Source organism: Coturnix japonica, chromosome 11, assembly GCF_001577835.2.
Source record: "Coturnix japonica isolate 7356 chromosome 11, Coturnix japonica 2.1, whole genome shotgun sequence".
Lineage (NCBI taxonomy): Eukaryota > Metazoa > Chordata > Aves > Galliformes > Phasianidae > Coturnix > Coturnix japonica.
Window position 1 is genome coordinate 234197 of NC_029526.1, and position 22967 is coordinate 257163.

The 22967-nt window shown below is 46.9% G+C and overlaps 2 protein-coding genes across 5 annotated transcripts; one reads left to right on the forward strand and one right to left on the reverse strand.

Moving 5' to 3' along the window:
• Positions 1–7: 7 nt before the first annotated feature.
• On the reverse strand, positions 8–3931 carry FBXL8 (F-box and leucine rich repeat protein 8). Of its 4 annotated transcripts, none has more exons than XM_015873571.1 (3): positions 3845–3931; positions 2353–2583; positions 8–1816 (listed from the first exon to the last, which is right to left on the reverse strand). In XM_015873571.1, the coding sequence occupies exons 2-3, from the start codon at positions 2514–2516 to the stop codon at positions 841–843; spliced, it is 1140 nt and encodes a 379-aa protein (XP_015729057.1). In that variant the 5' UTR covers positions 2517–2583; positions 3845–3931; the 3' UTR covers positions 8–840. The 4 variants fall into 4 exon arrangements, with proteins under 4 accessions (XP_015729057.1, XP_015729056.1, XP_015729055.1 ...); XM_015873570.2 differs by lacking the exon at positions 3845–3931 and adding an exon at positions 3513–3621; XM_015873569.2 differs by lacking the exon at positions 3845–3931 and adding an exon at positions 3464–3573.
• Positions 3371–21458, forward strand: TRADD (TNFRSF1A associated via death domain). Its single transcript, XM_015873574.2, is given in 6 exon segments — positions 3371–3575; positions 3578–3930; positions 5399–5549; positions 13907–14184; positions 15695–15881; positions 16815–21458. Coding segments are annotated over 6 exon segments (1452 nt in total). The 5' UTR covers positions 3371–3400; the 3' UTR covers positions 17123–21458.
• Positions 21459–22967: the final 1509 nt, after the last annotated feature.

Here is a 22967-nt window from a genome sequence, read left to right on the forward strand (position 1 = left end):
CGTGGAACACACGAGAAAACATGCTTTTATTGTTATTACTTAAAATCCTTTTTATATATGTGCTGATTACAAAGGGAAATTTTGGCCAGGACCATTTCAAATCCGAAATTACTCTTCAAATCACAGTCCATCAGAATCCTTGGCACAGTCAACCAACACACTCATCCTAATTCAGAGGCCCAATACCTTTGCCATTTGCTGCTGACTGAGACACGAAAAACTGTTTATTCTCCTAAGAAACATTAACAATGCAGTGAAAGCACAGGTCTTTGCCAAAGGCATTCAAATACCTGAAAATGTGCTTTTCTGAGAAAGAAAGGACAGAAAAGGATACTTGCAGGCTCTGTGCCTTTTCTTATGACCTTATCAGTGCTCTTAAGCATTTTTTTCTCCTGCTAATGTGAGCTCACCATCACAGAAATGCCAGAAGAGAAATTATCAAGGTTGGAGTGCATTTTCCATCAGATGACCACTGCCTGTTGCTATAGATGAACACATGTGGCTAAGGACCCCAATGGACACACAACACCTGCACTGAAGCTGTCACTTCCTTAACTGCCCAGCCAGTAGTTGCTGGGAGCCTGACACAGTGTGTTTGACTTTGAGGTTTGCTTAAAACATTACATCAAAATTAAATTTCACTGTGATTTCCTGTAGAACTGCACAAAGGGTGAAGATGGCACTATTAGCATCCCACTATTGCTAAATAGAGAACACAAAGAAAAGATTTGTCCGCCCTACTCCAATAAAGAAAAAATTAAAATAGGCATCTCTGTTTCTTTGTATGGGCATTGCTCTATTGCATTTGAGAACAATCGGTGTGCTGAACAGGTGAGCTGGTCACTGAACTGTCACTGGCTTCCAGGGGTGCCGCTCCTTGGTGACCTTCAGAGTGTATTGTTTCAGATGGGGGCAATGTGTGAGGAACGCTTCCACCACCTCCCTGCTGACCACACAGTAGCAGTGGATCTCCAGCAGGTTTTGGCAGTGCTTAGCTAGCTCTACTAGTGAGGAATTCAGGTCTTCTGAGGATGTGGTTTGTAGCGTCAGCTTCTTCAGAGTGCTGCTGTAGCTCTGGGTGACAAACCTAATCTGATCTACCATGTAATTGTAGGTGTTGAGTTGCAGTGTGCTCACAGGTATACTCAGCTTTAGGATCCGTGGTATTGTGCATCCAGGGACTGTATGATCAAATTCGAGGTCTACGTAGAGTCGAGGATGTTTTTGCCTGACAGCAGCCCACAGCTCTTCCGAGATGACTGGTATATATTTATCCAGGCGCTCACAGAAAATGTCTAAATGGGTGAAAGCTGCTCTTTCTGGCTTGAGCAGCTCCAGAAATACATCACTGGACAAGCTGGCATAGTAAACCCCCAAAGCTGAGAGTTTGGGACACACACTGAGAACTTTCCTAATGGTGTCTGGTGCCACATTGCACACCAGAGTGCGGTTGTTGATGAACAAGCTTTGCAGGTTTGGGTTGGTGGTAGCCAGGAGTTCAACAAGCTGCCCATCGAGAGTAAAGGGCATGTTTCGAAAATCAACATGCTGAAGATCTACCTGGTTGTTCATGTTGCACATATTCCGTATGCTCCGCAGGATGTCCTGGCCAGAGTAGAAATAGGGGTTCTCCCCGTGGCACGCAATGCACAGCTGCTGCAGCTTGTGGTTCTGCTTTGCCAGCATATCTAAGATGCGTGTCACGTTCCTGCGGTTGACCTCTTTGGATTGGTCAAACCTGATCTTCAGGTGTTTGATTTGGCTGAGGAACTGGCACAGGCTCTGCAGCATGCCCTCCTCATCCTCTGAGTCACAGCTGGAAGGGCAAAACAGAAGGTCAGTCACTGTGGAAGGTAAACTGAGCAAACACAGAGCAGCTTCCCTCCTTTACTGTGTTCTGGAAAATACCAACAGCAAATACCACACATTTCTTCTTACTGGATGCCAGGCAAGTCACTGTAAGGCCAAATGCCGATGGAATGAGGGGGAGAGAGGAGTCAGACTCCAGAAAGACCAGCAGTGAGGTTAGTGCCACCATCAGGATGACTATTCAATAACTTTGTCTCCTGCTGTTTTCAACTTGAAGAAACTTACCTGAGAATGTAATACTTCCCGTGGCACCCAAACCATCACCAGCAGTTAATATAAAACCCCACATTGCATAACACCATTTTCTCTATTATATAAAGAAATTCTAGTCACAAAATGTAGCAACACGCAACACACACAAATCACAACTAACATCAATTAGTTGTCACAGCACAACACTGTAAATCTTCAGCATGCACTGATACGTAATGCTCTTGATAGGCCTGCAAAGATGCTCACACTTCAGAAGCCCATTCCTCATACCTGATCTCTGTGAAGTGCCAAACAGAACTGGAGGAAACAGCCCCAGCCCACTGCTTGCACACCTGGAAGGCCGTGTATCTATCTCGAAGAGAAAGATAGTAGAAAATTTGGATGAGGATTTCCTCTGGGACGCAGCTCCACAGGTCAGGGGCTGAAGCAAGCATAGTGCTGATGCAGTCAGCTTCAGAAACTGGAGACACTTCAAAAACTGCAGTGAATTCTCAAACAACCCTGTTAAAATAAAATAAATAAATGAATAAGAGAAGAGATATTTAGCATCTGTGTACAAAGTAAATCCAATGCAACTGGATCACAGATGGGGCCAGCACTATTTTAAACTTGAAACTTCACCACATTTTGAGATTCAGCACAAAAACAGAGGAAATCCACTGGCCAAAGGTTTGCACACAATTTCCAACCAGGCCTATGAAGCTAGAAAATAAAGTACTAAAGATGTCAGATCAAGGCTTTGGGGGGGAAGGAAGTGCATTTTCCCGCAGCAAGGGCTTTGCTACTCTAAGTATTAAAAAATGCATGAGAATTTTCTAGTGCTGCTGCACCGCGATGCAAAGAGCTGAGAGAGATTTCTCAAACTGAGGGGGAAAAACAAAACCTCTTTGCAAGCAGAAGCTCTACACAGCAAACAGCCCCACACACCCGTTTCTGTACCCATTGTGAAACAAAAGGCTCAGAGCAGATCGGGGCAGCTCCATCACAGTGACCCTTGCCTGTAACAAGGCTTGGCAGCTGGACAGAAATGTTTTATTACTGTTAACCTACTTGTTATAAGCCCCATTTACACAAGACTTAAAAAGCACAATTTGATTGATCTTATATGTGAGGTATAAACACCTTGGACAAAGATCAATAACATCTAAATGTGATATTTTTCATCCACTTTTCTAGACTGTTTTGCTTAAATAAAAGCACCAGATAAAAGCACCAATGCGAGGCAGTTTTTCAGTCCCTATCATGAGCAGGAGCAGGATTTGTACTGGCAGAGCTGTGCAGCCTGCAAGCACTGCCCTTCTTGGAGCAGCACTGGGAGATGGGCCGCGTCCCACAGCCGCCTGAACCCCCGAGGCAGCCCTCAGTCACGGCATTACTTCACCCCTCAGATCTGCCTGACTGCTGGAGAGCTGCGACGCAACAAGTACAACCCAGAGAGGAACAGAAGGCCGCGTTTTTTCAAGTATTCTCCGCTGCGAAGTGTGACTCATTCTTTCAGCACAGCCGCTATCGTATCTGCCATCGTCGCAACGACAGCAGCGCTTCCCCCCAGCGACGAGCGACAGCGGCCGGAGAACTCAGACCCGCTTCCTTCCTGGGAGACCGCTGGGTGCCGTCGTTTCCTCTGACAGCGCAGCGCTGTTTTCAGGCAGCCCCCACCCCGCGCTGCGCTCCATCCCCCTGCCATGAGCACGGCGGACTGAGCGCTGCCGAACCGCAGCACATCGCACCGCCCGCCGCACACCGGGGGTTCCCCGCTCACCCCTCGCGGGCGGTGCCTCCCTGCGTCCGTCGCAGCCGCGCAGAGGCGGAAGCGGCAGCGCCGAGGCCGGGCGGCGGCGGCGGGAGGTAAGGGCCGCCCCGAGCCCCCCCTGCTCCCTCCCCACTACCCCGGCGGCTCGGGGCGGCCACCAGTGTGCCCAGGGACGGGCCCTGCGGGATGCGGGGGCGGTGGTTCGTGTGTAAAGGGGATGTAAGAAAGAGGGTCAGGCTGTTTAGTGGGGTCTGTTGTCACACGACGAGGGGAAATGGCTTCAAACTAACAGAGGGGAGTTTAAGACCGGAGCTAAGTTAGAGGTTCTTTACAGTCAGGGCGGTGAGGCAGTGGCACAGGCTGCACACAGAGCTGGTGCTGCCCCATCCCTGCACACAGCCAAGGTCAGGGAATGGGGCTGTGAGCACTGATGGAGCTGTGGGTGTCCCTGTTCAGTGCGAGCAGACGGCCTTTGGGATCCCTCTGAACTCATACCATCCCATAGCCAGTATCAGCTGGCTAGTGGGGCACAGGCAGAGTGAGAATGGAGAGATGGACACACTGTCATATAAGGGAGAGGAATCATAAAGGAGCTAGGACCTAAAATAGAGAGGTATCCCCAAGCGTGTGGCTGCAATAATCAGAGCTGACTGGTGCAGGGCCAGGAGTGTCCTACATGGCCACTGAACCACAACAAAGGGTTTGTCTGCCCAGACTGATTCCATCCCCCTTCCAATATCTATGGCCTCAGGACTGGTCAAAGTCCAAAGCGACAGCACTAGGCTAAAGGCAGCTCTACTGGGCCCTGCATGGCTGCAAAGCCTGCTCTGCTTTATTAGGAGCAGGCTATGAGTCCCTGACTGACGCTGATGAAGAGAAGCCCAGCCTGTGTGAGAGGCCTATAAGGCTGTGCTCTGTGTGCCAGCAGCTCTGCAGTGTGCATTGTGTGGTTCCTTCATGGGATCCTGCTGTGGTTATTATTTGCATCAACCTCTGTGCATCTCTTCTCATGCTGTGCTATAGTTCTCAGGACTTTTGAGGCCTTGCACCATAGATTGCTTTGTTGGGTTGGCAGGTTTGGATTCTCTGGAGCACATGCATGCTTCCCAACAGCTTCATAAACAGAGAGCAAGGGCTTTACTGTGGCCACTGGGGTTACTGGTGCTGCAGATGAGGTCAGAATGATCTGATACACCTTTGTGCTGTAAAGGTTTAGAGAAATCAACTTTCTGTTTGAAGTGTACAGTCCCAGAGAACATCTTGGTTGTAATCTTACTGTGCTGGGGAGAAATGAGGCCATGGAGTATTTTTGGACTATAAATGAATCCAGTGGAGATTGAATGCAGAGCTTTGTGAGCTGCCAAGTCTTTGGGTTACCAGGTCCCACTGTGCTGTTCTTTACAAAATAACAGTAAACTCCTTACAGGGAGGATGCTTGTTTAGCAACATCACCACCTCCTTCTAAAAACAAGGGCAAATCCCCATAATCTTGTCATGCTTGTGCTCTCCTGATGTCAGGCCATTTATTCTGTGGTCTCTCAGCTGACTTCTGTGATTTTGTAGGTGCTGAAGATGGCAAGTAGCTCAGCTCCTTGGATCGGTAGCGCTTACCTCTTCCTTCAGTCAACATGCAAGACTATCATTCTGCCAAACCTCTATGAAAGTGCCCAGAAGAAGCCCTGCGTGTTCAAGGCACTGAAGCTGGCATTAGCAGGTACCTATTCTTTCTGCTGTCTTGGCAAGCTCATGAATGTCTCTTCTCTTCACACAGCAATGCCAAGCCTTTCTTTAATTTCCCACTCGAGGGTAAGAGATTCTGGTGCTTTCTCTGCAAATCCAAGACACAGCTAACAGATAGGATGACTGCAATTTCATGCAACCTAGTCCATCTCTCTCACGGTTTTGGGCTGTGATTTGAGTTTGGATACAACTGGATGCAAAACCTTCACTGTCATTCGTACTAATGTATCTCCCTCATAACTGAAGTGTGTTAGCAATATATCCAGCTATTGCTCTTCAGCTAATTAGCATATACCCATTGCTGTGGAAGCAGTGAGGTGTGTTCAGCTGTGTACCCATTTCATGAGTGATAAGAATTCTTAATCTGTCTGGATGAATTACAGCCATGGGAACGTGTACTTATATAGTCCTTATATAGTCCTGCAGTGTACTTATATAGGTCTTACTTCAGCTTATATCAGGATTCTGCATCAGCCACAGACTGTGCTCATTTATTCCTTGAAAGGCTACATGAAAGAGTCTCCAAGGGTTTACAGCCAGTTTATGCTTATGAAATTCCTGCCTTTATGCAGAGCTCTCTCATACAGTCTGTTGGGTAATGAGCCAGAGGACTCAAGATCCTCAAAAGATGAAGCAATAAACAAAGGAAAAAAGGGAAGACATTTCATAATCAGTGTGCAGTGTGGTGGCATTGTAGGCCACCAAATGGGCATGAGATGGTGGTGGCATTGGGTAGGAGTGGTGGCAGCTGGGCCACCAGCAGAGCTTGGTCCTGGGTATGCCTGACAGACTCAAGAGCATCCAATGAAGATGGATTGCTTCATGCTGGGCATCAGCACCATCTAAAGCAGCAGGAATCCACTGCAGCCCCTGGACACCTCCTCAGAGGAGCTCTCCACCACTTACTTGAACAGCAAGATCCCCATTCCCAAGAACAAGGTGTACTCTTGCTGCAGCTTCTGCATGCTCTGGGCTTTCAAGAGGCCAGGCTTTCTCATGAGCACTATTTACCTTGACCTGAGCTACACTGAGTTGGATTTGCAGTCTGGGCCATTGCAGGACTTAAGCCGACCACAGTCATTGGACTGCTGCTGCAGTAGCTGGCTCAGCATGGTGCTGACCTGCTCCATAGCCACCATGTCCACCCTCTTTGTGACTGAGGGGAAAAAAAGGAAAAGAACAAGCAGTGGAAGCAGGGATGGATGGACTGGGAGGAGTATAGCGATACTGTCTAGAAGTGCAGGGATGGGATCAGGAAAGCTAAGACAAAGGTGGAATTAAACTTGGCAAAGGATGTGAAAAACAACAAGAAGGGATTCACTAGATACATTGGGTGGAAGGGATAGATGAAGGAGTGTGTACCCCCTCCGATAAATGAGAATGGAGAGCTGGCCTCCTCAAACATAGAGAAGTTCTTTGCATCAGTCATCACTGCAAGTCAGGCTTCCTATGCCTCTTGTGTCACTGAGCTTATAGGTGGGGGTCAGGGGAGCAAAATCCATATGACTGTAGGAGCAGAGCAAGTCAGAGTCCACCTCACAAGGCTGAATGTGAACAAGTCTGTGGGGCCAGACGATATGCATCCCAGGGTTCTGAAGGAACTGCTGTAGTTGCCAAGCTGCTCTTTATCACTTATAAAAAGTCATGGCTGTCATGTGAAGTCCACAGTAACTGGAAAAAGGGAAACATCACCCCCATTTTTAAGAAAGGGAGAAAAGAAAACCTGGAGAACTACAAGGCAGTGAGCCTCATCTCTCTGCCTGGGAAGATTGTAGAACAGATCCTCTTGTAAGACTCGTTAAGGCACATGCTAGATGAGGTGATCCAAGGCAGCCAGTGTGGCTTCACTGAGGACAGATCATGGAAGGGCAGTTGATGTCATCTACCTGGACTTGTGCGAGGCCTTTGACATGGTCCTGCACTGCATCCTTATCTCTGAGTTGGAGAGAGATGGATTTGAAGGCTTGAATATTCTGTGGATAAGGAATTGGTTGGGTGGTCACAGCCAGAGGGTTCTAGTCAATGGCTCTGTGTCTGTGCTGGAGGCTGGTCACAAGTGGTGTTCCCTAGACCTTGGGTCCAGTGCTCTTCAGCATCTTTATCAGTGACATAGACAGTGGGACTGAGGTACACTCAGCAGGTTTGCCGATGACACCAAGCTGAGCGGAGCGTTTGACGCAATAGAAGAGAGGTATACCATCCAAAGGGACCTGGACAGGCTCAAGAGTGGGCATAAGAGAACCTAATGGGGTTCAACAAGGTGTTGCACTTGGCTGGGGCAATTGCAGGTGTCTGTACAGACTGAGAGAAGAACTCACTGAGAGCAGCCCTGCAGAGAAGGACATGGGGGTGCTGGTAGATGAACAGCAGAACTTGAGCCAGCAGATCCCTTCCAGGCTAAGCCATTCTGTGACCAACAAGACTATGAGGTTTAGTGTCTGTATTCATGCTCAGAAACATCTGTTGTCTGCCGAGGCTGCCAAGTCAGAAAGGAAGATCCTGTTACTCTGAAAGGCTGTCATCTCTCTTCAGACTACGACTCTTGTCAGGTTTGCAGATGATCCCAAACAGTGCTCAAGGGCAGGGCTGTCATTCAGAGAGACCTGGACAGGCTGCAGGAATGGGCAAGCAAGGATCCTATGAACTTCAGTAGTACAAATGCAAGGAAGTTTGTCCTTGAGATGGAAGAACACCAGCAGCAGCAGAGCAGGCTGGGGATGGAATGAATGGCTGGAGTGCAGCTCTGTTGAAAAGGACTTGAGGGTCTTGGTAGATAGCAAGCTACAGGTGAACTCTGGCAACCCAGAAATACAGTATATCAAGGGAAATGATTATCTCCCTTTGCTTAGCACTCATTAGACCACATCTAGAATACTGCACCCAGTTTTGGGCCCTGCAGTACAAGAGAGACATTGATAACATGGACCATGTTCAGCAGAGGGCCACCAAGATGTTTGGTGAGGAGATGCTGAGGAGCCAGACCTGTTCACCCTGGAGAAGAGAAGGATTTGGGGGCACCTACCACCAACCTGCCAGTACCTACAGAGAGGCTATCAGAGAGAGAATTGTGCACTCTGATGGTGGTGTGACGGAAATGAGAGACAGCAGGCATAAATGGAAACAAGAAAGGTAGACATTGTATGCAAGGTCAGACATTTTCCTCTAGAGGACACAGTTGCCCTGTTATGTGTTCTCTGTCCGGGCATGGGTGAAGCCCTCAGCAACTTGGTCTGACCTCAGAACTGACACTGTTTTGCAAAGGAGGATGGGCTAGAGACTTCTATGGCTTCCTTCCAACTTGAACTGTCCCATGAATGATCTTATTTTATGAATGTTTATTTAAACATATTTATGTAGGAGGGGAAAAATTGCAGTTGGCATGAAAAATACTTGATTTCTGTACAGAAACATGATTTCCTCTTTTTGGAGGCTTTTTTTTTTTTTTTAAATGAGTGATAGCCAACAGAATTTACTTTCCGACTTTAAGAGGCACAATTACATTTAGCATCAGTTGTACTTAACCCTATTTACATCAAGAAAAGGTCTTGAGATACAGATAGCCATAAAAGTATGTTTCTTTACCTATCTTTGTATCAAGCTGACTATAGACTAATAGTAATTTGAAGAGCTTATCATATTTACCTAGAACAGCTGTCAAAGCGCTCCTTATCTGTCATACAGCTGAGGTCGTAGTGTTTAAGTGGGTTTATGCGATTATAATGTAATTTCTTCTGGCAGTCATCAGTTTAACAAAGCTGGCTAGTTGATCCAGTGCAGGCCATCTCCACATCTAAAGACGTGAAACAGCAGGAACTGCAACAGAGTTGTCCGGCTAGACTCAATTTATGCCTGCTTTGTTTCACTGGGATGTACATCTGCTCACACATTTAAAGGAAAGCCCTCAGTAATGTTAAACGCTACCATGCTCATTCATACCTAAAAACAACATGAAATCTGAAGCTGCCAGAAGTTTCAGAAGGAAGCTGCTTTTGAAGTTGCTGCCTTGTTCACCATTCAGAAAGGTTTCCATGTCTGTACAACTTTTCCCCACCCCAGCCCTCTTGCCCTGTTATGCAACACACAAAGCATGAAGGAAGCAATAAAAATAAAAGGGCAGTTCTGATTAGCAATCCTTAACAGAATTAAATCGCTTCTCCTAAGTACATAGTCCAAGTTATGCATCTAGTCCAAACTAAAGCTTCTGATGCAACCAGCATTCTGTAAATCCTGTAATACCACTGTTAGAACAGAATTTTAAATGCCAGGTGTCACGGAGTTATCTAGATCAATCTATGTCCGTGATGGGGGGTGGAGGGGGCAGTAGGCCCGTGGGCCCCCTGGCCCCCAACAAATGGGAAGGGAAAAAAGGGAAAGGGGTAGGGAGCTGGGAGCTGGGCTCAAGGAAGCAAACAGAGCAGCGGCAACGATCTAAGGAGGAAAACTTAATTTACTAACTATGATATTGGAATACAAGATAACACAATATAATACAATCTAATTGGAATTGAGGCTAATAAATCAAGTAAAATAACAGAGAGAGAGAGGTTTCTGAAGACTGAGAAGCCTACTTTGCAATGGAAGGTGCCACGGCTTGGAAGCACATCCACACCCGCTGCCAGCAGTGAGAGACAGGGAGCCAGTGTCACTTCTGTGACGTGTTTCCCTCTCCGACGGTGAGGTCCTCTGGGACGTGTAGTTCTTCTCTGTGCTCCACATGATGTTATGTTGTGGAATACTAATAGCAAAAATTACAAAGCCATGACATTCCACCCCTTATTCTACATCACTACATCATGCTTAAAATACATACATATATACAAATAATAATTAAAATGCATTACACACACAGGTCTATATACATATATACATAGAATTACTGACTGCACTCCCCCAACGTCAAATTCCCTTGTGGTACACATTGAACATCCCCATCCTTCTGCATCATCCACCACGTGCACCCAGGTCCCTGGGCAAAAACAGTTCCATGGAGAGGTTTGCCCTTTCCAGAGGCTGGAAGGACCCAAACTGCTTTTCCCAACATGTTCTTTACATGTACTGCAGGGATCTTATCTCCCTCTACAGTATGTAGGGGGCTGGATTGGGTAGGACCATCATGATTGACAGTTCTTCTAGTATTGACCAACCAGGTGGCTTCTGCCAAATGCTTCTCCCAGTGCTTAAATGTTCCAGCACCCATTGCTTTCAACATAGTTTTCAACAACCCATTGTATCATTCAATTTTACCAGAAGCTGGTGGTGCATGGTAGGGGATATGATAAACTCACTCAATGCCATGATCTTTGGCCTGAGTATTTATACAGGAATTTTTGAAATGTGTCCCATTATCAGTTTCAATTCTTTCTGGAGTGCCATGTCACCATAGGACTTGTTTCTCAAGACCCAATATGGTGTTTCAGGCAGTAGCTTGGGGTACTGCATATGTTTCAAGCCACCCAGAGGTTGACTCCATCATGCTAAGCACATAACACTTACCACTGCGAGATCGTGCCAAGGTGATATAATCATCATCTTGCCACACCTCCCCATGTTTATACTTTTGCAATTGCCCTTCCCCCCAGAGAAGTTTCATCCTCTTGGCTTGTTTAATCATGGCACATGTTTCACAGTCATGAATAACCTGTGCAGTAGTGTCCATAGTCTCCATCCCACTTATATGTCATGTCTCTTCCTTGATGGCCTGAGGTCTCATGGAACCATCAAGCTTGAAATAATTCACTCTTGTTCTGCCAGTCCAAGTCTATTTGAGCCACCTCAATTCTGGCAGCTCAATCTACCTGATGGTTGTTTTGTTGTTCTTCAGTAGCCCGACTCTTGGGCACATACAGCATCAACATGGTGCACGTTTACAACCATATTCTTTGTTTGGGCAGCAATGTCTTTCTACAGTTCAGCAGCCCAAATAGGTTTACCTGTGCACTGCCAGCTATTTTGCTCCCACTGCTGTAACCACCTCCATAAGACATTTGCCATCACCCATGAGTCAATATAAATATAAAAAACATGGTCCACCTCTCCCATTCAGCCACATCTCAGGCCAGCTGGACAGCTTTTACCTCTGCAAACTGACTTGATTCTTCTTTTCCTTCGGTGGCGTCCACAACCTGTCGTGTGGAGCTCCACACAGCAGCTTTCCATTTGCGATGCTTCCCCACAATACAATACGATCCATCAGTGAACAGGATGTATTTCTTCTCATTTTCTGGTAGTTCATTGTATGGTGGGGCCTCTTTAGCACATGACACCTCTTCTGCTGGTGATGTGCTTAATTTTTTACCTTCAGGTCACTCCATGATCATCTCTAAGATTCCTGGATGACTGAGGTTTCCCATTTGAGCTCATTGTGTAGTCAGCGTAATCCACTTGCTCCAAGTGGCATCGATAGCATGATGGGTGGAAAGAACCTCCCCTTTGAACATCCGGTTCAGCACTGGCAGTCGAGGTGCCAGAAGGAGCTGCATTTCAGTACCAACTACTTTGGAAGCAGCTTGAACCCACTCATACGTGGCTAAGATCTCCTTCTCAGTTGGAGCGTAGAACTCTTCAGACAGGGTATATGCTTGACTCCAGAATCCCAGGCGTCTGCCTCGGGTCTCTCCTGAGGCTCTTTGCCACAAACTCCAGGTGGGTCCTTTCTTTCCAGCAGCAGTGTAGAGGATGTTCTTTACATCCTGTCCCGTTTGTACTGGCCTCAGGGCCACGGCACGGGCTATCTCCTCTTTAAAACATCCTCTGGGATGTGTAGTTCTTCTCTGTGCTCCACTTGATGTTGTGATGTGGAATACCAATAGCAAAAATAACAAAACCATGACACTAACGCAGAACGCGCAGGTCTGCTTTGCCTGAAGTAGTCCTCCGGGCACATTTAAATAATGTCATGACGCCTGGCTTAGAAATCATTGATACAGTGGCAGTCTGAACAGATCCATCCATACTGCTCTGTCCAGCAACAGGCCAAGAGGTTAATTTGTGTCTGGAAGCAGTACAGCCAGCCTCCCACAGGCCCCAGCTGCAAGAGAGAGCATAGGAGGCAAGGCTCACTGCGCACAGCTAATTGAATTTAAGCTCTGCTGGGAGAAGGAAGGATGAATGCCTTACCTCTCTTTGTTGTCCATATCCCTTGTGCTTCCTCCACGCTGACTTCAGAAGGTGCATCCTTGCCTTGTCCTCACTGACATTTTACCATGAATTCATTCTTTGTGCAAAGAAATTTAATGATGTGCACTCTGACAGCCAAAATTCTTGGGGGTCAGTCTGTCATGTAGATGGGTCTGTCATTTGCCATTTACAAGATACACTGAAGGCATCAAGCCAGAAGCTACCTGTGGTCATAGGGATGGGGAAGAAATGCTAGGTCTCCTTCCAGGACTTTTACCACTGCATGAAACTCCAATCACAGGGACATAAATCTGGCTCAGATCTGAGCTGAACTGTGCAGTTTTATGTATAAAATGTATGTTGTGTACTGGTTTAATCTAACCATTTCTGTCCTAGAAGTGGAACCTTGAACTGAAGACCTCCCCCAGTGAACTGCTTTGGGATAATTACCTGGGCTGTAGTACCCACCAGCTTCAGCTGGATGCCATGCTTCAAGGATTCATGGTCACAGGGCAGCAAAAACTTAATCCCTTCCTCTTGGTTTTATATACAGGCATTTCATCCCAGAGGATTTTATCACAGAGAGAAGACAATCCAAAAGCTACTCCATTGCAGGCTTGGTGGTGTGTGGGAGTGGGTCTGTGTCATGGAGTTCTCTCTAGAGCTCACTCCGGGACGGTGGGCACAAACATGGGGCAGCAGGAACAAAAGCCCTCCCCCCCTTTTCTCTCACGGCACGGTACGGCACAGTGCGGCATGGCCCGGCCCGGCCACGTGCGTTTCGGAAGAGGGGAAGGGAAGGGAGATTGCGATTAGGTCTAACAAAAAATGAGGGAGAAAAAAAGGTGATCTGAGAACGAATGGCAGTTTAATAACCTAATAATGCTAAACAACAACAAGAGAGTTTCAACAAAGAGAATACCAAGTCCCCAATCTCACCGATGGAGCTGTGGAAGGCAGGAAGCTCTCACCACGTTGTCTCCTCGCAGGGAGCCGGGCCAGCAACCCCGTCCCCTTCCTCACTTCCCTTCCGGTGCCACCCCCCACATGCCCATTTAAGGCAGTCACAGAAAAAAAAACTTGTCCCCTTTACTCCCATTATGAGGCATGGTGTTCTGATGTGGAATACCAACACCAACCAAATTGCAAAACCATAACAGTCTGGGTTGTCTGTCTTGTGCCTCAATAGTGATTCTGATCAATTCTCTCTTCCAGACTCCACCGGCAGCGTGAATGGTGTGGACATGCTCAAAGTGCACTGCAGCCACCCACACCTGATAGTCCAGCTCAAATTCTGCAAGCAGGAGAACTGCCGCCGCTTCCTGCAGAGTTACCGGGAAGGAGAGCTCCAGAAGTCCCTCCAGAACCACCTCCAGCTCTCCTTGGCCATGACCACGGTGCCTCTAGAAATGGAGCTGAAGGCTGGCAATGAGCACCTGGACAACATGCTGAAGGATGAGGATCGCTGCCTGGAGTGCATCTACAGAGAAAAGGTGAATGGGAGTGGGAGGGAAGCCAAGCAGTAATGAGTAGCACAGGATGCAAAGTGGGTGTAAATCTTGCTCTGCTGTTGCGTGCTGGGATGTTAACTCCTCCTTTTTTAAGCTCTCAACTGTAAAATGAAGAACAGCTCTACCCTTCCCTAGAAAAGATCTGAGCACACTTTTCTTAAGGGCCAAAGATTTACCTACACCTTTCTCCCCTGCCTTGCACATCTCCTCAGCAGTGGTAACTGTTCCTAAAATGAGCATGAGCGTAAACACCGCACACTGCACCAGCAGCTCATGACGGAGTGGGAACATGCAGCATCTGCTGCCAGCAGGAACAGGCTGCTGTTCTGACAACGTCTCTCTCTCAAGGATGACATAGAATGTCTAGCTCATCTCACACTTTGGCATTGGCACACTAATACTGCTAGCAAGAACAGTGGGATCTTGTCATCTTACCCCAAAACCAAAGCACTTACTGTGATTAAGCTCATTGCCTTTTTCCTCTTGTTTTTTGTTTTTTTTTTTTTTTTTCCCCACCTGGAACTACTAATTTCTGACAGCTTTGCTTCCCTCTCAGTGGTCCTTAGGAACAGGCAGTCTCTGCCTCCATGGGAAGATTAGGCATGAGAGCATGTTCTGACAGCTTGCTTTTCTGCAAGCATTGAAATGAAATGCAAACAGTTCACCCGGGACCAGACGTGTTAACACACACCCTTTCAACTTCTGCTTACTTCTCCCTCCCTCTGCTGAATTAGCTGATTGGACAAGAGAAATGGGCTTATTGTCAGTTCCCCAGAATTGACCAGCCTGACCTGGCTGATCAGTCACCGGCTCAGTGCAGTGCTGGGTACCAACCTGTTGTACACCAGCTTAAACACCAAACTGGTTCAGAGCACTCGCTGGGTTTGATTGCTCACACGTGCTCTGCATTGTTTCCTTATCCCCTTTCTCCTTACTTTCTCTTTGGATATCAGATTGGTTTTATCTTGGTTAGCAAGAAAAACTGGCTTGGAGAGGATGCAGGAGAGACTAGGAACAACAAAACTGAAGTATAGGATGGGAAGGCTGGAAGAAGGAGGGTAGCATAAGCTGCCTGCTTTGGTGGCCATGAGCTGTTAGATCAGATCACCCTATTATGTGATTCTGATTTTCATGTGGAGTAAATCAGAGAAGCTCTACTGCCTTAATTCTGTTAGTGGGCTTCTGAAAGTAAATGTGGACTAGGAGCAGTTTTGTGCAGCTTGTAAGTAGTCACTGTTGCATGTGGCAGCCCCAGGAGGGGGACATTGCCCATTTCATATCCCACTGCAGATAGAAATGCATAGATTTACTGTCAGAACTCCATTAGACTACCTTATTTGACCCATTTACAGCACAAGCTATAGCAGCCTCATTGCTTCTCTCTCAACACCGTGATCTTAAGCCACACTGAAAACCTGCCCTTCAGCTAAATACCTACAGCTTTGTAAGATGGTGACCCTGGCACAAATCATCGATGTTGTTTGCATTACAGCCTGACCGCCTGCGGGACGAGGAGATTACAGAGCTGGAAGAACGCCTCAAGAGCCTTATTCTTCACCAGAACATCAACAACAACATGCCTTCCAAGGACTGCATGTCACTGAACTCCCCATCTCTACCTTCTCAAGGCAGCTCCCTTTCCCCACAGGTCACATTTGTTTTTCAGGGACAGCAGTTTGGTGAGTAACAAGAACTGAGCAAGAGTTCAAAGGCCAGAAAGGAGCATTAATGTCACCACATGATGGAGTCTACCTTGGGTAAACTAAGGATCTCCAAGCGTTCCATAGGGAAGGAGATGCAATATTAATAAGACACTGCCACACTCCTTTGGGACTCAGCTTTTTTCATCCTGGGGTGGCTTGCTGGCCTGCTTAGTCCAGGCTCCCTGTGGTCCACCCATCTGTTTCCAGTGATGTCCACTGCAGGTCCTATGTAGCAGTTTTAGCTTGAGATCAGCTTGGTCTTTTCCGAGTGTGCTTAAGGTGTGTGAAGAGTCCCCAGTGCTAAACAGCTGAGGAGAGAGCTCATGTCTGCATTTCAGTACTTTAAGGATGTGTAGCCAGGGAACAGGGAACAGGCTTGGTCAGAAAGGCATGGCTGAGTTGCTTTTGAAAAGTTGAATCCAAGAGGATGTCTGTCAGGGAAAACTGAGCTCTGGCAAACCCCAGGAAAAATAAGAAAATAAGAATGTGTTAGGTAGGGGCAAGCCCAGATACCCTCACGTTGAGGAAGGATTTTGGAAGGGGAGTGGATTGAGCCTGACAGGAGCCCAGACATGCCAGAGCAGGCAGCTGGGAGCAAGTAATTCATCAGTGCTGCACAGTTATATTCTCTTTCCAGTATTGGAGGATTGTGTCAGAGTGCACAGGCCCATGCCTGCAGCAAAACAGTCCCTTTAGTGTCACTGCTCTTGCACTTCTGCTCCCAGCATAGTGCTAGCCAGGTGTTACAACACCGGCAGACAAGGAAAGCAGCAGAGCTGTTTAACAGCACACTGTGAGTTCTGAACAGCCTCCCAGATCCACAGAACACTTAGCAAACCTTGGACCAACCCTGCCTACATCACATCAGCTTTGAAACCTTATGTTTAATCTGCCCTCTGTTCCTTTCAGACAACAGGACGCTCACATCAGATGACCACCAGAAATTTGCCAAGCTTGTGTCCAAGAAGTGGAAGCAAGTGGGTCGCTCTTTGCAGAAGAACTGCCGGGCCCTGCGAGATCCTGTCATTGATAACCTGGCCCATGAATATGATCGAGAGGGACTATATGAACAAGCCTATCAGATGCTTCTCCGATTTATCCAGTCAGAGGGGAAGAAGGCAACGATAGCACGACTGATTGCAGCCCTGGAAGAAAATGGTCTCACCAGCTTGTCTGAGGAGCTCTTGGGCCTCCATTCCAATGAGAATGACTCCTAGAGCCCAAAGGGTAGTGGCATTGCTGAGGTCTTTCTTGCTTTAGCTGATGTATAAGACTGCTGCCAGCATCTGGGAATGTAAAGCCTTGAAAATCACTGCAGGTTTATGTGCTGAAGGGAGTGCCCTGGGCAGATTTTCTGTGCTTCCAGAAGCCAACATGGGGCTCTGATGTTCCTTATTTCTTTCTGTTTCCAGAAGTCAGTGTTACTTTCCTGTGAACCACTGAGAAAGGCTTTCAGCCTGACTTCCTTCAGAACTGAAATGTCACAGAGAAGCAGCCAGGCAAGTTAACAAGTCCCAGGGGAAGGTGGGAAAAGGCAAAAAGCAAGGAAAGCATCTCAGAGAATTTTCTTGGGAAGCAAAGCCAGTATTTCTCAGATGTGGCCCAGGGCCATCACCCAGAGAGATGTAATATATTTTCTTATATTGACATTTATGCCTTCAGGCACGAAACTATGCAAAGACAAAGGAAAAGTCATGTTTAGATTGTTTTCTTTGTTTTTCAAATTAGGACCATCTGCGGCAAGTACACCTGTCCTACTCTACCCCAGAGTAGTTCTTCCCACATCTCACCTCATGAATGTTCCCCTTTACGTAGGGCAGTAATCATCTTCCATGGAGAACAAGATTGCTGCTGTAGAACAGACTTCAGGCACTGAACAAACAGTGTGAATAAGCACAAAATGACTTCCAGCTCTTTCAGGACCATGGCGAACAATAATATATTGACTGCCTCATGTCTAGCAGTTCCCATCAGCCTGGAGGAGTTTACATCTGTGAGAAGGAAAACACAGTGCTGCAAGAAAAATATATAGCCTTAGAGTCAGCAAGTTACGTATAGGTAACTGATTGGAACTGCTGCTGTATGGTGCACTGCAGCATCAAATACCAGCCAGACCCTGCTGAGCAAGCCTCTCCAACCAGCTGGCTCCCAGTGCCTTTGCTCAACCTGTGCTTGGCCTGCTGAGTTCACCAGAGAGGGATGCTCACTTGTGCATCCTGAGTGTCAGGATTTACACAGAGCCTTTCCAATAACAGCAGTACTGTTGATGCGTTACACTTGGGCATCAGATCCTGTGCCTGGACCTACCTACTGTGCTTTTGAGGGCAGAATATTGCTTACAAGAGGAAGTACCCAAAATGGAGCAGAGCTTATACCTTTACCTATACCAAAGCACAGAGCAACAAGACTCTAGCATGACACAGGTCCCATAAAAAACAACCAGCTTTTACATATTCCTTATTTTTTACTGTTAGGTTTTTACTTAGGCGTCTTTGTTAATTCTCTCCCTCTTTGAACTCTGTTCCTGGGAAGGAACAGGCAGGTCTTGGAAGTTATGTCAAACAGAGAGGGAAGAATGTTTTCCATGTCCTGTCCTCTCCCTTCCAGCAGTACCAGCTCTCTCCCCAAAAGAAAATTAGTATCTCTGCCAGGTTTCCTTTTGGGACCAGCACAGTGATGCTGCAGTGGGACTGTACCTCAGAGCACTTAGTTTTCCCTGTCTGGGGAACTCTGTTTGGCAGCAGCCCACCTGGACAATGGTATTTAAAAAAAAAACAGAAACTTGAAATTTACTGTAAGGGCAATGGTGTTGACTCTTTATTTTGCAACACATGACTTTTCAGAAAACATTATCCATGTAGTTAGTATTTCTAACTAAGTTCTCAGCCTATTCACGTGCTCAGTGTTCATACAATTACAAAGTAGTGGCCTGTTGGTGTATAAAAGCTTTCATGTCATCTCTTAGTGCTCAAAATGAGAGAGATTCATTCTTCAGCATCAACTTCCAAGTACAAAAACTTTCTTAGCTGTTATTACACAGCACTAAGCATGAACGCTTTTATTTTTCCTTTCCTTTTTTCTTTTTTAAATGCAAACCTTGTGCATTTTATTCCTCTGCTAGCACTTGGCCTGCGTGTTTCCTCTTACTCACAGCTTCCCTCCCAAAAGTGCCATTAAGTGCTGCAGCTTCTGGCTCCTTCTGTTCAGAAAGCAGCTATACCAGTAGTCGCATGTTATGTGCTGTGCACATTTGATTCTGGTCTCAAGCAGACTCCTTCCTGCTAAAAGAGCTGGGGTTTTTCTATATCATTTGGCACAAACGTAGGTAGAGGCAATTTTCACTGATGCTTTACGGTGAAATAGACAAATTACAGGATGTGAGAACCAGGTGTCATTTGCATTGAATTGACATGTGGTCAGGGCATGACTTTGGACTCGAGCCTGTTTTATCCAGAAGATTTTGTAGCTGTTTTGCACCAGCATGCCAGGACAAGGGGTCTGAAAGCACACAGGAAGGAGCACTTGCAAACAAAAAACATTAGCAGCGGCTTGTGGAAGGAATTAGAGTCTTTACCTCTGATAGCAACGTAGTGAGTGAAACCAGAGGAAAAGTTACATGCTGGAAAGCAGGCACTCAGCATTGGACACTGGCTTTCTTTCTGGGGCAAAGTTATTGCACACTGCTCCTACTCAGGTGCCAAGACATGCAGGTGACCCTCCCTTAGTACTACTCAGCTGACGTGTAGTGTGTGAGACAGGCTGAGGGCAGAGCTGCAGCTGAACTGGGCTACATCCCATGACAGCTCTTACTAAAGTGCAGATACGCCTGAAGAAAATACTGCAGGGGGAAGCAATCAAACATGCGTGAAACCAGCACGTGATATTAAAAGTAAATGAAGATAGTGATCAATTCTATGTAAAAAATAAAATTATAGACTAAAAATAAACAGCAGAAACCAGTCCAAAACATGTGCCCAGGGAGAGATCCAACAGGGCTTTTGTTGTGGTGCAGACTGTTTCTGTGGTTTTAGCAGTGTTTCAGATTCGAGGGAGGCTCCTTTCATTCTGCCAGAAAGAACAAAAACGCATCCAAAGGAGGATTTGAGTGAGTTGTTTTGGCACACCAGAGTTAGAGCTGGGCAGCAAAAGGGAGTGGAAGTCAAAGTGTGCAGACTTTCACATGAGGTTTGTCAGAAGGTAAACAGAGGGAACACTCAGGTGTAAAAACAGGCACCAAGGAAAGCATTGGACTGCCCTGCAGGACAGCCATGAATTTTAACATAATGCTGAAAAAGACTGTACATCATCCCAGCTGATTAATTAAAACAGGGCAGGGAAGGTGCTTTCCACCAACTTTAGTTCTCACAAACTGCAGCTGCCTATGGACGAGCTAATGCACAAAGGACAGGGTTTTGGTGTTGGTGTTGGAAGCGTTGGAAAATCACGAGCTAAATGGAAAAGAAAAAAATTAAATGCACTCCCAGTTTTTCACATCAAGTCAAATTAAAAACAAATGCTGAATGAGCCCTTGCAGCATCGCTTTCCAGGGCTCCACACACAGTTGCAGCAGCAGATACATGGATTATTTTTAATGCAGAATGGGATGCTCATATCTGAGCACTATGGGTTACAGGACTTCAGGTGAGCCTCCAACTAAAATGGTTTGCTGAAGTTTTGTAGGAAGTCTCAGTATTGTATCTGCTTCACAACATGGGGGAAACGGCAGCAGAAAATAATGTCCTCTGCACTGCCATCAAGATCTGGACAACATTGAGGCTGAGGAAACCACCTGCTTGGGGAAGTCAGAGGTGCCTGGGGAGGAAGCTGCTCCGGCAAAAGGTCTTCTCATCATGTGAAGAAACTGTTCTTTTCCCTTCTTGGCATTCAGTGAACAATCTGCTTCAGCACTGAGATGTCCTGCAGCCAGGGCCAGCTCTTCCTTTCCAGAGATACCTCAGAGCAGGAGCCTAATGTGGCACTCAAGGCACTGAGGGACCCCAAACTCACTTGTTTAGTCTGACTGAATCTTCATATGTACCTATGAACCTCTGGCATTGCACCTCTGAATCCAAGGCAGTACTGGAAATGGGAAGGAGAGGGTTTCTTCAGTCTGACCCACACACTGGGGCAGATGAGTGGTGTTGGTGAGGTGCTCTGTTTCCCAGGGCCTTGGCTGGCCATTTGGCTTTTGCACAGTAATGGGCCCAACTGGTGAGGCAATTTTTATGGCCTGAAGTAAAAAAAATTACACCAAGAAATAAATTCTTCTCTGGATTTCACTGGGATTGCACTTTTAAAGGGGTTAAAAGTTTGAAGTTTGAAGGAGTTTGGCCAGAGATTTCTAATTGAAATCAGTTGAAGATCTGTGGTCAGGTCCCTTAGTCATCAGTGGAAAAATCCCTTGCTGACCTTCTACTTCCAAATTTCCACAATATGCAGCATCAGATTGGGATCAGCATCTGCAGCTGTGGGCTGCAAAGCCACGCATACTCAGGTCTGGGACATTCAGTCTCTGTGGTACTCTCTTCTGTAGGGAAAAAAAAAAAAAAAAAACAACAACAACAACAACAACAAAACACATTGGTCTTCTCTTTTATAAATAAACATATACTTTTGACAAAAAAAGCCTGAGAGACTTCCATTTTAAACACTTCACATGGCAGTGAGAAGAAAGGGGTTCTGAAGGTCTGGCCTCGCCAGCTCCCACCAGCTGTCACAGGAGCATCCTTCAGCTGAACCTTCTGGATGCAGAATAGAGTCCTGCCCCAAGGCTGGCGCCCACCTGAAAGTTCATGGCTCCAATTGCAAGTCAAAACCCAGCAAAGCCAGCATGGCTTCTTCAGTGTCCAGCAACTCAAAGTGCCATTTGGCAGTGCTCCCTGTGTTGCCTCCAGTACTGCTACATCTGTGGGGCTGCCCTGCACCCACAGCACCACTGCTGCCCCAGAGGGCCCCACTCATGGTGAGTGTTTTCAGGGGCACCATCCCGCTGTGGGGGAGCTGCTGGGTTTGGACTTCCCATCCTTTGCAGTGGGTTTGCACAGGAAGTCATGGCCTGACCTGACAGCTGCACTCATGGAAATTCCTTTAGCCATGAACTCGAGCAGAGCAGTATTTCACTCTGACACACTGAAACCTCAGACAGTACTTTAAATCCTGAGATTGGCCCTTCATTTACCACAGTGCCGTATTCCCAGCAGCACAGCTTGTCTTCCCCAGAGATATGATGATGGGCAAGGCTCTGCCCAACGGCAGGCAGAAAGATGCTGCATACACAGCACCAATGATCGAATTATCGACCCTATATTGTTACACAGAGTGACACAGCTCTGAGCAAAGGACACCGGTCTGTTCCTCACCTCTGTGACTGTCACTCAGGGGAGGAAGGTAGGAAGCCTGGGGCTGCTGCTGTAGAGGAGAAAGAGGGACATACCTTCAGCCACACAGGGATTTTTTAAAACAACCGAATAGGTCCAGGCCATGGTTTTATGACCAGCTTGGCACTAACAAAAAGCTGCTGTACTACAGAGGTCCCACTGGGCACTCTCCAGCCTTGGGAAGTCAAATGGGTCAGCGCATCCACAGGAACCAAGAGACAGAAACGGCTGATGGGTGGGTGGTGAATGGTAACAGCCATTCAGACTCAACTCCGGTTAAAACCTTTTTGTATCAAAGTAATTCAAATTAAGACACTTAAAATAACAGCCAGAAGGGGATGTTAGTTTGGCGTTCAGGGAAGTTTGGTGTGGTTGGATTATTAGGAAAAAATTCTGCTCTGAAAGAGCAGCAATGCAGTGACACAGCTGCACAGGGAGGGGGGGAGTCACTGTCCCACAAGGCGTCCCAGAGCCGTGGGGATGTGGCACTGAGGGACGTGGGCAGTGGGTGGTGGGTGGATGGCTGGACTCAGTGATCTTAGAGGTCTCCCAGCCCTAATGACTCCACGATTCCATGATCCACCTTCAGCCTCTGCTCAGCTTTTCATCTCCTCCCATCACTTCCCTGGTAGAATAAAGGAACAAACCCCAGGTTGAGTTTCCTTTTTGGACTGAGCCCTACCTC

What these genes read in the sequence shown, in the direction of transcription:
- FBXL8 (XM_015873571.1), bottom strand. Translation starts at nt 2,516, where the DNA reads ATGCTTGCTTCAGCCCCTGACCTGTGGAGCTGCGTCCCAGAGGAAATC. An exon ending in TGGCACTTCACAGAGATCAG is followed by an intron (nt 1,817 to 2,352) that starts GTATGAGGAATG and finishes TTGCCCTTCCAG; the next exon opens with CTGTGACTCAGAGGATGAGG.